Here is a 16,672-nt window from a genome sequence, read left to right as displayed (position 1 = left end):
CTGAATACTACAGAGGAAATTATTTTCTTTTTTTGGAACACAGATCTCTCTGCTGACATCAGGAGCACAGTGCTCTCTGCTGACATCTCTGTCTATTTTAAATACTGTCCAGAGTAGGAGAAAATCCCCATAGGAAACATATGCTGCTCTGGACAGTTCCTAAAATGGACAGAGATGTCAGCAGAGATCACTGTGGTCGTGATGTCGGCAGAGAGCTCAGTGTTCCAAAAAGAAAACCATTTCCTCAGTAGTATACAGACCCTAAAAAGTACTGGAAAGATAAATATTTTTTAATAGAAGTCATTTACAAATCTGTTTAACTTTCTGGCACCAGTTGGTTTAAAAAAAAGTTTTCTACGGAAATATCCCTTTAAGTCCAGCATTAAATCTCTATCACAAAATACACAGAAAACATGGTCCATGTAAAGGTACCTTTTTGTAATATAAAATATTTTAAAATAAAATAATTTTAAAAATGCCACAAAAATGAAGAAAACAAGATCATGGTCTAAAACCATACAGCAGAGGCCAACCGACCGACCAATTAGAGCAAGGATCATAACTGCTATGTGCCTATGATGGAATGATTGAAATCTATAGTAGCTAAATAACTGGCTAACATGTCTATACAACATGGGCATAAAATGCTTTATTAGCACAAGAAAGGGCCCTAATATTATATTTGTATAAAATACAGAAATAATATTCCTCAAATGTTTAATAGAGATGGCATTACCTTAACAATACATATAAACAAATTTACACATGATAAATTCCAGAATAAATATTCAGTATAAACAATATAATTTAACGAATGTTATCACAGCATCAGAAAGCTCCAGATATTTTAGAGATTGATACTTTCTAAAAGTATTCACATTCATAATAGCGCATAGAAAATATATAAATGATAGTAAGTCCCATACACATAAAAATTCAGGAAAACAAATGTTGATAGCTTGTGTACTATGTTTCTGAGCACTTTCTATACACTGGCAATACATCTTGGCGTACCAGTAATCCAGTAATTTTAGAACACTGTTTGGGTTGCTATGGCACCAATCTGCAGGAACGTACCTAATGATACTGATATTATAAGGACCACCAATTCCTCCGGAATGTACTTAGTAAAGTCTTTAGAAAGGCAACAAGGTTCAGAATAAGATCAAAATGTTTGCTTGTTTTCACGGTAGATACATAAGAATTTGATAAAATTTAGTCTTCAGGCTTGGAAAAAGAAGTGGCTCGAAAGACTTCCAGGCAATTGACCAAGATGAGAGTCCCAGATAGCTCCCGCCATTGCCTGGTCACGGGATATTTCATTCTGTCCAATGCACAATGTAAGTCCTGTAGTACATCCCTGTAACTTTCTCCATAATGAGCTGCCCATGTATACAGGAAGTCAAAAGCAGGTTTCCACATCATCTGCGAGAAAGAGTTCAAAGGTTAAGTGAAAATAAAATATATTTATTAACACAAGGGTCCTACCCTCAGCATAGAACAACACAACTGGTTTGTCTTGGCTGCCACCCAAGTCTTCTAGGATTTCCCAGTTTAAGTTTGACTCTCCCAGAACAGTGAGCCGGATACAAGGGCCAGTAAGGAACATAAGGGCCTTACACGCCGCTCCCAGAGCATCTATCACATCAATAGTAAATAGACATATAAGTTAGTGTAGGACTTCCAAGGATACATTTTTATGCATTAGAAACTAAGATTAAACGTAACATATAGGTTAATATTAACCTACTAGACACCAGGGACAATATTTAAGAAATTGTCTGGGGAGCTAAATGAAAGGTTTTAACCTTTCTTGCATTCCAGCACTCCACTTCCTACCCCTTGCAGACAACACACAATGTTTTCCCCTGGTTGAAAGGGGTGGGCCATGTCGCTGGGTCGGGTAATAATTTGTAGCAACCACATCTGGACAAATCCAAGCCTGCCATTGTGGCCAATTGCTGCACATGAGGCTGTCACAACTTAGTGCCTGGCCCGGTGACATGGTCCACCTTCTTCAACCAAGGGGAAACTATCAGGTGTGTCAGCATAGGGTAGGAAGTTGAGTACAGGAGTGCAAGGAGAGGTAATAGCTTCACTGTACCCTAGACAACCCTTTTAACCCATCATATCAGGAACATTAACCAACTAGATACCAAGGATGCATAGAGTGAAAGATATTCTGTAAACTCATAATAATGATATGAACAGCAGAAACCGTCAAACCATCATGATAAGAAATATGAATTAGACGGTGCTGCTGTCCCAGTATGCCTTTTTAACATTTTCTTTCATTTGACAGGGGTAAGTTCACAGGAAACGGGGTTGAGCTGCCCAAGTGGCACAGCATTGCTTGCTTCCTCACTCACCAACTCAAACCTCTGCTTGGGTAACACTCTCAATGGTGGGGGGGAACAAGGAGACTGGCAATATTACAGCACTTGAGCAGCTCAGCACTGCTTCCTGAACCCTGGCATCTGCTAATTAAAGATGATTTATTAGTATTATTATTTTATATTTTTTTTTCAGTACGACAATGTCTTAGCTTAAGCTCACGTCCTGAATATAAGGTGACAGGTTCGAAAGTAAATTGCTACTTCTACAAAGTGAATTACTTATCATTATTTACACCCAGTCTATACCTTCCATAAAGAGTAAATAGGCCCAACCAAAAAGGGAGGGTAGCAGGAATTGATATAAATCTTTGCACTAACTGATTATTTATATATAAACTTCCCTGCAGAATAGTATAACGGGTAGATACAGCAAAAAGGCCATGTTTACACAGTGCAAAACGATCCAAAACATAACCAAATCTGACTGTAAAACTGAAACAAATGGCAATAAAAATGTGAAGTAGCCTGCAGCATTTTGTACAACTTTGCTTTCTTATAAAAAAAAGAAAAATGACCAAAAATATATAGCCTAAAGCATCACTAGACACCATACACCAAAACAGAGTTTGACAGGTTATATAATAACAAGAATATTATATTATTAACATAATATAAAAAATGTTAAAAAATATAGTAAAAGTTCAGCAAAAATTCACATTTCTTCTTTCACTCTTTAACCTGTTCATACTGAGTGGGTAGTTGTTATCTTTTAACACTAGAAAATAGATAAGTATTTGGAACATACCTGCAGGCTGACTTCTCCACTCTTTCCCTGATGAGGAATCTCATAAGCCTCAATCTGTTGCTTTGTAAGTCTGGCTAGTTTCTCAGCAAGCTCTCTCCAGCGTATACCAAGCTGTACAGCAGCAGTCAGGATAACTGTATCTTGTGTAAGACGAGCAACTACACTTTGACAGTCCATCTTCAATAAACCCTATGCAAAAAGTAGAATTTTCTATTATTTTTTTTGCAATAAATAAACCTTATAAATATATTTACTTGATTTATTAATTGCTTGATTAATGTAACATAAAGCTTTATATGGAAGCAAGACGATTATTTTATAAAATTAAAGTTTAACTGTCGTCAACAAAAACTTTTTATATAATGTAGATAATACCATTATATGTATATTTGTAATATACATTGGTTAAAAAATGTGTATATGTTTGTCTGTGTGTCTCTATGAGGAGCCCAAATACAGGATAAGCATGGCTCTCTGCACTGAGGACAAGCAGGTCTCTGAGCACTGAGGACAAGCAGGGCTCTGTACACTGAGGACAAGCAGGGCTCTGTACACTGAGGACAAGCAGGGCTCTGTACACTGAGGACAAGCAGGGCTCTGTACACTGAGGACAAGCAGGGCTCTGTACACTGAGGACAAGCAGGGCTCTGTACACTGAGGACAAGCAGGGCTCTGTACACTGAGGACACGCGGGGCTCTGTACACTGAGAACAAGCAGGGCTCTGTGCACTGAGGACAAGTGGGGCTCTGTACACTGAGGACCAGCAGGGCTCTGTACACTAAGGACAAGCAGGGCTCTGTGCACTGAGGACAAGCGGGGCTCTTTACACTAAGGACAAGCAGGGTTCTGTGCAGTGAGGGCAAGCAGGGCTCTGTACACTAAAGACAAGCAGGGCTCTGTACACTGAGGACAACCAGGGCTCTGTACATTGAGGACAAGCAGGGCTCTGTACACTAAGGACAAGCAGGGCTCTGTGCAGTGAGGACAAGCATGGCTCTGTACACTGAGGACAAGAAGGGCTCTGTGCACTGAGGACAAGCAGGGCTCTGTACACTAAGGACACGCGGGGCTCTGTACACTGAGGACAAGCAGAGCTCTGTGCACTGAGGACAAGTGGGGCTCTGTACACTAAGGACAAGCAGGGCTCTGTGCACTGAGGACAAGCAGAGCTCTGTACACTGAAGACAAGCAGGGCTCTGTGCACTGAGGACAAGCGGGGCTCTGTACACTGAGGACAAGCAGGGCTCTGTACACTAAGGACAAGCAGGACTCTGTGCAGTGAGGACAAGCAGGGCTCTGTGCACTGAGGAGAAGCAGGACTATGTACACTGAGGACAAGCAGGGCTCTGTGCACTGAGGACAAGCAGGGTTCTGTACACTAAGGACAAGCAGGGCTCTGTGCAGTGAGGACAAGCAGGGCTCTGTACACTGAGGACAAGCAAGGCTCTATACACTGAGAACAAGCAGGGCTCTGTACACTGAGGACAAGCAGGGCTCTGTACACTGAGGACACCCGGGGCTCTGTACACTGAGGACAAGCAGGGCTCTGTGCACTAAGGACAAGCAGGGCTCTGTGCACTGAGGACAAGCAGGGCTCTGTACACTGAGGACACGCGGGGCTCTGTACACTGAGGACAAGCAGGGCTCTGTGCACTTAGGACAAGCGGGGCTCTGTACACTAAGGACAAGCAGGGCTCTGTGCACTGAGGACAAGCAGGGCTCTGTACACTGAGGACAAGCAGGGCTCTGTGCACTGAGGACAAGCGGGGCTCTGTACACTAAGGACAAGCAGGGTTCTGTGCAGTGAGGGCAAGCAGGGCTCTGTACACTAAGGACAAGCAGGGTTCTGTACACTGAGGACAAGCAGGGCTCTGTGCACTTAGGACAAGCGGGGCTCTGTACACTAAGGACAAGCAGGGCTCTGTGCACTGAGGACAAGCAGGGCTCTGTACACTGAGGACAAGCAGGGCTCTGTGCACTGAGGACAAGCGGGGCTCTGTACACTAAGGACAAGCAGGGTTATGTGCAGTGAGGGCAAGCAGGGCTCTGTACACTAAGGACAAGCAGGGTTCTGTACACTGAGGACAAGCAGGGCTCTGTGCACTGAGGACAAGCAGGGATCTGTACACTAAGGACAAGCAGGGCTCTGTGCACTGAGGACAAGCAGGGCTCTGTACACTAAGGACAAGCAGGGCTCTGTGCAGTGAGGACAAGCAGGGCTCTGTACACTGAGGACAAGAAGGGCTCTGTGCACTGAGGAAAAGCAGGGCTCTGTACACTGAGGACAAGCAGGGCTCTGTACACTGTGGACAAGCAGGGCTCTGTGCACTGAGGAGAAGCAGGGTTCTGTACACTAAGGACAAGCAGGGCTCTGTGCAGTGAGGACAAGCAGGGCTCTGTACACTGAGGACAAGCAGGGCTCTGTGCACTGATGACAAGCAGGGCTCTGTACACTGAGGACAAGCAGGGCTCTGTACACTGTGGACAAGCAGGGCTCTGTGCACTGAGGAGAAGCAGGGCTCTGTACACTGAGGACAAGCAGGACTCTGTACACTGAGGACAAGGCAATAGCAGCATTTTTTACCCAAAAATATACAAGTGTTTTAACCAATGAATATTACAAATAAACATATAATGGTATTATCTACATTGTATAAAAAGTTTTCATGGGCTCACTGCACAGAGGACAAGCGGGGTCCTGTACAGTGAGGACAAGCAGGGCTCTGTACACTGAGGCTCTGTGACTTGTTCCAGGCTCACACAACAGGATGATTGACAAGCCAGGAGCCTGCACAGAGCCCTGCTTATCCCGCCTCACTTCCTGTATTTGATCTCCTCATAGAGAAACAGAGGCAATAGCAGCATTTTTTACCCAAAAATATACAAATGTTTTAACCAATGTATATTACAAATAAATATATAATGGTATTATCTACATTGTATAAAAAGTTTTCATTGACAACAGATACACTATAAAAATTCTGACTACAAACCATAGGTGTTAAAATTTTGAGAGTTATGGTACAAACAGCTTAGTAAAGTTAAATGTTACTCTATAACAGAGCAGGCTGAGATTCTACAAGAGACATTCACCAAAAATTATGTTTTATAGTAATGTGAGGTTTCTACTATCTATGGCCAGCATTACAGCACTTATAAAGTATCCTTCATAATGTAGCTGGTAAACAAAAGGAACTATGCTCAATGTTATAATCAATGGCATTATTTTCTTGATTCACATACAAGTTATGTTTGTAGGCTGACACATTTGCAACATGGAAAACACATGAAGAATCCATTGCACTATCCTGAAGTGATTCGGTCACCTTAAAAATTCCCACAAAATCTCTCACATAAAGGATATAAATTATACCTACATTTATGCATAGTGTGGCTTTATTTCACACAAAAATAACTTTATTATGGCCCTGAAGTGCCAAAGTAGCATGGACCGAGGTCTGCTCTGCCCTCAGGCCACAAGGCTTCTCAGCTCTAAAGCCCTTCCCACCCTATGTTTATTAGACAGAGGGGAAAAGGCATTGTGACCCGAGGACAAAGAGGACCCTGGGCCACGTCTCATTGATATCTTAGGGTCCCAATAAAGTTTTGGTGGAATAAAGCTACAAAAGGTAAACCTGTATCCTTTCTGTTAAAACTGTAATACAGTGTCGGCTGTTTGGTGGGGGTTTTCAGGGTGACAGATTTACTTTAGGACTGGAATACCTACCATAATAAGCTCATAATGAAATTTCCTCTTTTTGGAGTCGGCATGACAGTCTTCCTTCAGCTTCTTCACAACACATGACACTCTGTCGGACTCTTTCTCGGGAAGCGTGTTACATAGATCGTCTAGGGACAAGTGTGAATATCCAAGGGCATCAGCTAAGGCTCTCCAGTCATGAACCTTGTCAGAGACATTTGATAGCACAGATGAATATATGTAAGTCAATTTTTTGAATGGCAGTGAAATCTGCTCCAACAACATCTTGGTTGTAAAATGGACATCTGAAAAATCAATGACTTGATCTTTGAAAATAAGCTTTACATTTTTGCAATGTACAAGGCCAACCTTCCCTCTCAAAACTCCCACATACCATTCTTTAACCTTGGTCTGTCCAATGGCCTTAATTTTATCTTCCCCAAGAAGTGCAATTGTGTCTCCTTTAAAATATTCCAAAAAGTAGTCAATCTTCTGTTGCCTCAGGACAGTTTTTAAAGTCACAGCAAAGTTGAGCAGCTTCAGAGATTTATCCTGGAACTTGGGATATTTCACAGTGTTTCTCACTGGCACGATGGGCATAGACATGATTAGTTTGCGTTTCTCTAGTTTAGAAGTTTGGTTCTTTGGAGTGCTGTGTATTTTTGGTGCAGGGTTGGGGGTACTGACTGGAAATTCAGAAATTAATGAGGAGCCTTGGCTGTCTTTGATCTGAACAGTAAAAACAAATGAGCTGATGTCTTTCCCCCCTTTCAATGAGAAAGGGAACTGGGCCCGAATTACCTTACCTGCCTTTAGCTGCTGTAGTTTGATTTCATTACTGTTATCTGCAGTTTTTACGGAATAACTTGAGTCATTTGTAGCAAAATGAATCAATAAGTCCTGCATTTGGTGAAACACAAACTGATGCTTCCCCCAAAGTTGAAATACAAGTGGTGGCAAATTTTTTCCACGTCTTTTTATGTCATCCACTGTGAGTTTTTCTGGAGTATAGTTATGTCCCATTACAGCTAAAATAGTTGTGAATGCTGGATGTATATGCTTGGGTCCATACACTGCTACAGTTAAGGATTTCTGAATAAAGTCATAAACACTGCTGGATTGGTTCTGGACAAGCTTGGCTTGGGCCACGCTCACAATATACGTAATACGACTGAGGATTGGTAACTTGATTTGTAACATGTTATTGTAGATATAGCCATCTGGGATTTTTTCAAATGGACCTTCTTTGTTGTAGCTGTAAAAGATTGCAATATCACTCATGACGTGACTGTATGGATCCTTCTTTACCTCAGCCGCAATTTTCATTTCCAGTAAAATGTCTTCTTCTGTATTGATGTTGCTTAATGTTATTTCTAGAAGAGGGCTAACAGTAGTTGACAGGTTGTTGTTGAGCAAGGCTGGTGGATCGAGAAAAGCTTTTAAAGAGATGTCCTGAAATTCCCCAGGTCTAACATGACCTTCAGGAACATGGAGAGTTATATCTGAGTCTGGAAGCTGTACGGAGCCTCCTTTATGATCTATTCTGCAAAATATCTGACTGTCTGATGCTTGTGTCTGCCCCCATCCAGGACTCTGACTCACAACATCTAAGTCAAGACATGATCGGGTTAATTGTCTATGGCTCAACCAAGCCATTTTATAAGCCTCTCTGTCATTTTGAAGCCACTCTAAATCTGGGGCCAGAATCTGACCATCAATCTCATGAACATTAGATTGTTTACTATCTAGATCATCCAGATATGAAACGCTCTTAGATCTTCCAGACTTTAATGCTACAGTTTTTTCCAAGACATGATCTATATCAAGTTCATCTCCGGAACTTGATACTGAATTTCTGGTTTCAAAATTCCTAAAGAGTAGGAAAGGGTCCTCTTTTAAAATAGACACTCTTTCATTGGTTGATTTGGCTTGAACAACATCATCTAGAAAAGGGTTGGATTCAGAGAGTCCATTCCAAAATGGGTTTGTCTTCTTTGCGAAATTCTGGGAATGATCTTGAAGCACATCTGACCAATTAATGAGAAGATCCAATTTGTTTCCCAAATTTTCTGTGAAAAAAAAGAAACAATGTGAAAAATGTATTCAGAATATCCACCAATTTAAACAACCAACATATTGACCACCTATTGACCACCACTATTTAGCAATGTTCACTTGTAAGGGTATGTTCACACTAAATACTTGGTATGGAATCTCCATGAGCACTGTGGCTATGCAGTGCTCGCGGATTTCCGTGCAAAGAATGAACATGTGAAATTCCACAGTGTGAACGGGTGTCACGGAAGACCCATTCACACTAATGTTAGAAGTTCACCCCAGGGAAATGTTAGCAGTTCACCCCATGGAATTCCAACGCACAATTCAGCTCACGAAATTCCTCACTAATTACGTAGTGTGAACATACCCTAACACTGCTCACAAGTTGTGTAAGAGCACAAAATATAAAATCTCTTTTAACCCTTTAACAACCATGGACGTGTATACACGTCCATGTGCTGTTAAGCAGGTATGGCGCAGGGCTCCCGACTCGAGCCCGCGCCATGCCAGCCGGCCCCCAGCTGATTCCTGTTGCTGGTGGTCGGCGTTAATAGCCAACATGCAGCGATGGCCACGGGCAGGTATTAACCCTTTAGATCACCGCTGTCAAAGCTGACCTCCTAAAAGTCCTCTAAGGGAACTAAAAGTGTAAAAAAAAATAATAATAATAAAAAAAAGTTTAAAAAACACACATATTAACCCCTTCCTAATTAAAAGTTTAAATCACACCTCTTTTCCCAAATTCCATATAAAAAAATGTATAAACATAATAAAAATAAACATATCTGGTATCGCCACGCGCATGAATGTCCAATCTATAAAAATATAAGGTTAATGAAACTGCATGGTCAATGACCTACACGTAAAAAAATACTTAAGTCCAAAACTGTGTATTTTTGGTCACTTTGTATACCCTAAAAATTTTTTATAAAAAACGATCAAAAAGTCCCATCAAAACAAAAATTATACCGATGAAAACTTCAGATCATGGCACAAAAATATTAGCCCTCACACATTCCGTATATGAAAAATAAAAAAGTTATAAGGGTCAGAAGAGGACATTTTTAACCTACTAATTTTCGTGCATAAAGTTATAATATTTTAACAGAAGTAAAACAAAATCAAACCTATGTAAGTTGGGTATCATTTTAATCATATAGACCTACAGAATAAAGATAAGGTATAATTTTTACCAAAAAGTGCACTGTGTACAAACGGAAGCCCCCAAAAGTTACAAAATGCAGTGTTTTTTTTTTTGTTTTGTTTTTTCATTTTAGCCACACAAATATTTTTTTCAGGTTTCACCGTAGATTTTGTGGTGAAATTATTGGTGTCATTACAAAGTAAAAGTGGAGGCACAAAAAGCAAGCCCTCATATGGGTCTGTAGGTGGAAAATTGAAAGCGTTATGATTTTTAGAAGGTGAGGAGGAACCTTAAGGGTTAAACAAACATGGTGGGTTTATGCCTCTTATTCATTTTCATCAAATTGTAAGATAAATTTTTCAGGCAAGTCTGGTACCTAAGAGACTGTAGCAGAGGATTTATGGTTAATTCTGACCGACAAAACCTATTAAACCTCATTCACACTGGTGCCAGTGGTTGAGAGATTATCTGATCCACTCAACATCCCAGAAGCATTGCTGTAATTAAGGACAAGCAGGATAAAGGTCATATATACAGGCAATGTTATAATCAATGCTTCATTGTTCTATAGACATTTTCTAGGGTGCTCCACAAAAGCATTGAAAGGGTTTTTCTATGATAAAAACACTTATGATCAGAAATATTCAAACAGCTTAGTGAGTTTGCTCAGCTATTTTTAAATCTCCAATAGTGTTTAATTTTGTGTTAAGAATGCCCAAACCCTTCTACCGAAATGGGATCTAGGCAACCCATTGCTGGACATGTGGCATCTATGTGATAAATGTTTGTCATAGGAAAACCTGTTGAAACCAAAGAATTAGATTTTATTTTTTATTTTTTGCCAACATATGGCAGTGAGGTTTATTATTTCCTAATCCTTGCTTCTAGTTGGGTGCAACTAAGGGGTAGGTGATGTAATTAAAGGGGCTTAAAGGAAATATGTCTTCTGTTTTATGCTGGCCAAACCACGTGCAGCATAAAACTGGTGCAGGCATTGAGATTCCTGGACACTATTAATTACTCTCAGAAACTTGGAAGTTTCAGAGTAATCATAGTTTTAGAGTATGTTCACACTGAGGAATTGGCGCGCAATGCATCAGAATTCCGCGGTGTGAAGCCCTAACGTTAGTGTCAATGGGTCTTCCGCGGACCAGTTCACACTGCGGAATTTCAGTGGCGGACAATTCCGCCACTGAAAATGATCCATGCAGAGAAAGAACATTTTTATTCTTTGTGCGGAAGTCTATGAGCCCTGCACTGCCATCAATGGGGATGTGCAGGGCCACGCGGTCCTACCGCTGATGGATTTCAATGGCCGCCGCTAGATTGAACCTCTGCTTGTGGAATTCTGTGAGCGGTGATTTAATTTACATTACTCAATGTGAACATACCCTAAAAATGTCACCTGGTCCCGCTTACCTGCCCAGAGGATTGCACCTCTTACTAGCAGTTCATAGTATATTTGTGTGTAGGGAGAGATGCGTCACTTAAGCTGGCCCGCCCCGAGGACTAGTTACCCAGTTTCTGAAAGCATTTTAAAATTTTGATTACTCTGATATGTCCGAGAGTATCAGACTAATTCATAGTGTGTAGAAAAAGATATATATCCGCACTCACCACCGGTAACAGCACTCAATGCTCCTACATGGAATCAGTGACAGGACCGAGACTTCAGAAGAGCTTGTGCGCTCAGAGGCTATAACCAGTCATTTCACGCATGTGGCCGGACGAAGTGTATGTGGCCGGACGTAGCGCACTTGCGCAAAATGACCGGTTCCAGCCTCTGAGCGCACAAGCTGTTCTGAAGTCTCGGTCCCGCCGTTGATTCCATGTAGGAGCATTGAGTGCCGTTCCCGGTGGTGAGTGTGGATATACATATTTTTCTATATACCTCATTGATATTACAAGCCTGTCTCGGTTCACATCCTAGTACCGCTGCCTTACTCATATGAAGACTGTTAACCTCGCTGTGCATACCAGTCCAATTGACATTTAACCCCAGTGTTGCTGCATGCAGTTAGTGCCATCCTATACCCCTTCTGTGCATGTACTAATTCATAGTGTACACATATTTCTAAATGTCAAATGAAATAAATACTGGGACAAATATTTCCTGCCAGTGAAGGGAAAATGTCTTCTTCTTAAGGCCCCTTTCACATTGCCGTTGACCCCGTCAAGAGCGGCTGTTAAAGTCTCTTTTTTTTGTGTGTGTGTGTGACTTTAACGGACATTCTTGTGACGGGGAGCAATGGGCAACAACGTATCCTGGTGGCTCCCATTTACTATTATGGAGTTGAGGTTGTTTAGTTTACAGACTATTCCAGAAACAGAATGCAACTTTTGTGAAATCATAGCTGTGAGAAATATAGAATTTAGAAGAGTTTTTGTAAGTTTTTTTTTTTTTTGGTCAAAAAGACTGTTCCTGTTTGCTAAAAGAAAACAGTGATCTTGAAATTAGTCAGGAATAGATTCATAACATTTCCTCCTTGTCATTCTATAACAATAACATTTATTTTTTCCTAAACACCCCCATATGGGGGCTTGTTTTTGTGGGACCAATTTGTAATGACTTCCTTCAGGGAAAAAAATATATGTGTGGAGGCATTATCTTGATTCTTCAGGTCAGCATGTTTACAACAATACAGAATTTGTATAGTTTTTTCATGTTTTAGTACTTAAAAAAAAATCCTAAACTTTTAAGAATAAAAAAATATATTTTTGACCCCTTTTTGGAAATAATTTTTTATTTTTATTTTTGACCACCGTTTTTATTTCTCTTTAAACTGCGCTGAATTAAAGCTCATCTTTTATGCTGGGATCTTACATTTTTATAGTTAGCAATTTCGTGTTAATGTGATTTTTTGTTCACTTTTCTTTTTGCTCAATTTTTTTCAGGGAAGTGATAAAAAAAAGCCCAATTCTGGGATTTGGTATTTTTTAATAGTTAACACCTTGTATCATTCAGGATAAATAATGTTATATTTTATTAGTTCAAACAAGTAAGCATGTGGTGATACCAAATGTGTTATTATAGTAGCATAATTTCAAATGACTGTAGATATTTCATTGAAACTTGTTACACACGTTACTGATCTGTCAACTGAAAATATAAAAGAGTTAAATCAACCCTAACCCACCCCTTATGCAAGAGTGGGGGTTTAGGACTATGCAGGTCTATGGGACTTGCAGCACCTCTTGATTGTGTTACTCTTGAGCTGCAGATTGCTTGGGACTTTTATACATCCTGACAACTGTCTTGAAGGCAGGTGAAGAGAATAGTTAAAGGGGTACTCCGGCGGAAAACTTTTTTTTTTATCAACTGGTGCCAGAAACCTAAACAGATTTGTAAATTCTTCTAATAAAAAATATTAATCCTTCCAGTACTTATTAGCTGCTGAATACTACAGAGGAAAGGATTTTCTTTTTGGAACACAGTGCTCTCTGCTGACATCATGACCACAGTGCTCTATGCTGACATATCTGTTCATTTTAGGAACTGACCAGAGCAGTATATGTTTGCCATGAGGATATTCTCCTACTCTGGACAGTTCTTAAAATGGACAGAGATGTCAGCAGAGAGCACTGTGCTCGTAATGTCAGCAGAGAGCTCTGTGTTCCAAAAAGAAAATAATTTCCTCTGTAGTATTCACCAGCTAATAAGTACTGGAAGGATTAGGATTTTTTAATAGAAGTAATTTACAAATCTGTTTAACTTTCTGGTACCAGTTGATTTAAAAAAAAAAAAAAAGGTTTCCACTGGAGTACCCGGTTTAATGCAGGAAATGGGATATGAGAATGGGATATAATGACTAGTGTTGGGCGCGAATATTCACATATTCAATTTTTTATTGCGAATATATTTCAAATTGCTATATATTCCAAATTGCGAATATTCGCTTTTTTCCCGCAGATGCGCATATTCATTCTTTTCACTTGTGGGCCAATTAGAATGATGCAAATACACTTGTCAGAGGTTATCAACAACATCCCTAGCAACCAATAGTAAAGTTGCCTACCCCCTCACTGTTTTCTCCCTTCAATACGTGAATATGCAATTATTTGCATATGAGAATATAACGAATACGCGAAATTCGCGAATATAGGATGAATATTCGCCTATATATGAGGCTGAGATATGAGATTCGCCTATATATGAGGCTGAGATATGAGGATGATATATGAGGTCGGCATATGAAGATCAAGTATGAGGTTGGGGTATGAGTTCGGAACATGAGGAAAGGATAAGAGGACTGGATAAGAGGATGGGATAAGAGGACGGGCTGTGTAAAGTTGTATTTTTCCTCATTATACAATGATAAAGGTTATTTTGGATGACACCAGAAAGCCCTTTAATCTTTAGATTCCATTATCAGTTTAACCCCTTAAGGACCAGGCCATTTTACACCTTAGGACCAGAGCGTTTTTTGCACATCTGACCACTGTCACTTTAAACATTAATAACTCTGGAATGCTTTTAGTTATCATTCTGATTCTGAGAATGTTTTTTCGTGACATATTCTACTTTAACATAGTGGTAAAATTTTGTGGTAACTTGCATCCTTTCTTGGTGAAAAATCCCCAAATTTGATGAAAAATTTGAAAATTTAGCATTTTTCTAACCTTGAAGCTCTCTGCTTGTAAGGAAAATGGATATTCCAAATACATTTTTTTTATTCACATATACAATATGTCTACTTTATGTTTGCATCATAAAATTGACATGTTTTTACTTTTGGAAGACACCAGAGGGCTTCAAAGTTCAGCAGCAATTTTCCACAAAATTTTCAAACTCACTATTTTTCAGGGACCAGTTCAGGTTTGAAGTGGATTTGAAGGGTCTTTATCTTAGAAATTCCCCACAAATGACCCCATTATAAAAACTGCACCCCCCAAAGTATTCAAAATGACATTCAGTCAGTGTTTTAACCCTTTAGGTGTTTCACAGGAATAGCAGCAAAGTGAAGGAGAAAATTCACAATCTTCATTTTTTACACTCCATGTTCTTGTAGACCCAATTTTTGAATTTTTACAAGGGGTAAAAGGAGAAAATATATACTTATGTTTGTAGCCCAATTTCTCTCGAGTAAGCACATACCTCATATGTCTATGTAAATTGTTCGGCGGGTGCACTAGAGGGCTCAGAAGCGAAGGAGCGACAAGGGGATTTTTGAGAGTATATTTTTCAGAAATGGTTTTTGGGGGGCATGTTGCATTTAGGAAGCCCCTATGGTGCCAGAACATAAAAAAAAAACACATGCCATACCATTTTGGAAACCAGACCCCTTGAGGAACGTAACAAGGAATTAAGTGAGCCTTAATACCCCACGGGTGTTTCACGACTTTTGCATATGTAAAAAAAAAAAATTTCACAAAAATGTGTGTTTCCCCCCAAATTTCACATTTTTGCAAGGGTTAATAGCAGAAAATACCCCCCAAAATATGTAACCCCATCTCTTATGAGTATGCAGGTACCCCATAAGCTGACCTGAAGTGCACTACGGGCGAACTACAATGCTCAGAAGAGAAGGAGTCATATTTGGCTTTTTGAGAGCAAATTTTGCTCGGGGGGCATGTCGCATTTAGGAAGCTCCTATAGTGCCAAGACAGAAAAAAAAACACATGGCATACCATTTTGGAATCTAGACCCCTTGAGGAACGTAGCAAGGAATAAAGTGAGCCTTAATACCCCACATGGGTTTCACGACTTTTGCATATGTAAAAAAAGATTTTTTCACTAAAATGTGTGTTTCAAATTTCAAATTTTTGCAAGGGTTAATAGCAGAAAAGACCCCCCAAAATTTGTAACCCCATCTCTTCTGAGTATGGAAATACCCCATGTGTGGACGTCAAGTGCTCTGCTGGCGCACTACAATGCTCAGAAGATAAGGAGCGCCATTGAGCTTTTGGGAAAAAAATAGTTTGGAATGGAAGTCAGGGACCATGTGTGTTTACAAAGCCCCCCGTGGTGCCAGAACAGTGGACGCCCCCCACATGTGACCCTATTTTGGAAACTACACCCCTCACAGAATTTAATAAGGGGTGCAATGAGTATTTATACCCCACTGGCGTTTGACAGATCTTTGGAACAGTGTGCTGTGCAAATTAAAAATTACATTTTTTGGACCACTGTTCCAAAAATCTGTCAGACACCTGTGGGGCGTAAATGCTCACTGTACCCATTATTACATTACGTCAGGGGTGTAGTTTCCAAAATGGGGTCACATGTGGGTATTTATTTTTTTGCGTTTATGTCAGAACCGCTGTAAAATCGTCCACCCCTGTGCAAATCACCAATTTAGGCCTCAAATGTACATGGTGCGCTCTCACTCCTGAGCCTTGTTGTGCGCCCGCAGAGCATTTTACGCCTACATATGGGGTATTTCTGTACTCAGGAGTAATTGCGTTACAAATTTTGGGGGTCTTTTTTTTCCTTTTAACGCTTGTGAAAATAAAAAGTATAGGAAAACACCAGCATGTTAGTGTAAATTTTTTTATTCTTTTACACTAACAAGTTGGTGTAGCCCCAACTTTTCCTTTTTATAAGGGGTAAAAGGAGAAAAAGTCCCCCAAAATTTGTAGTGCAATTTCTTCCGAGTATGGAAATACCCCATATGTGGCCCTAAACTGT

At 40.2% G+C, this 16,672-nt stretch overlaps 1 protein-coding gene across 1 annotated transcript in view; it reads right to left on the bottom strand.

Annotated features, from left to right (window-relative positions):
* Positions 1 to 391: 391 nt before the first annotated feature.
* MACC1 (MET transcriptional regulator MACC1) overlaps positions 392 to 16,672 on the bottom strand; it is a 56,401-nt gene continuing 40,120 nt past the window's right edge. The window contains exons 3-5 of the mRNA XM_056518391.1: positions 6,870 to 8,911; positions 3,142 to 3,330; positions 392 to 1,425 (exon numbers count right to left, since the gene is read on the bottom strand). Of these exons, the coding sequence (XP_056374366.1) occupies positions 1,216 to 1,425; positions 3,142 to 3,330; positions 6,870 to 8,911 (2,441 nt within the window). The 3' untranslated portion in view covers positions 392 to 1,215. The remainder of the gene's footprint in view (positions 1,426 to 3,141; positions 3,331 to 6,869; positions 8,912 to 16,672) is intronic.

The sequence above is a fragment of the Hyla sarda genome, chromosome 5 (assembly GCF_029499605.1).
Source record: "Hyla sarda isolate aHylSar1 chromosome 5, aHylSar1.hap1, whole genome shotgun sequence".
Lineage (NCBI taxonomy): Eukaryota > Metazoa > Chordata > Amphibia > Anura > Hylidae > Hyla > Hyla sarda.
The sequence above is the reverse complement of the archived record's forward strand: the minus strand, read 5'-3'. Positions and strand labels throughout refer to the sequence as shown.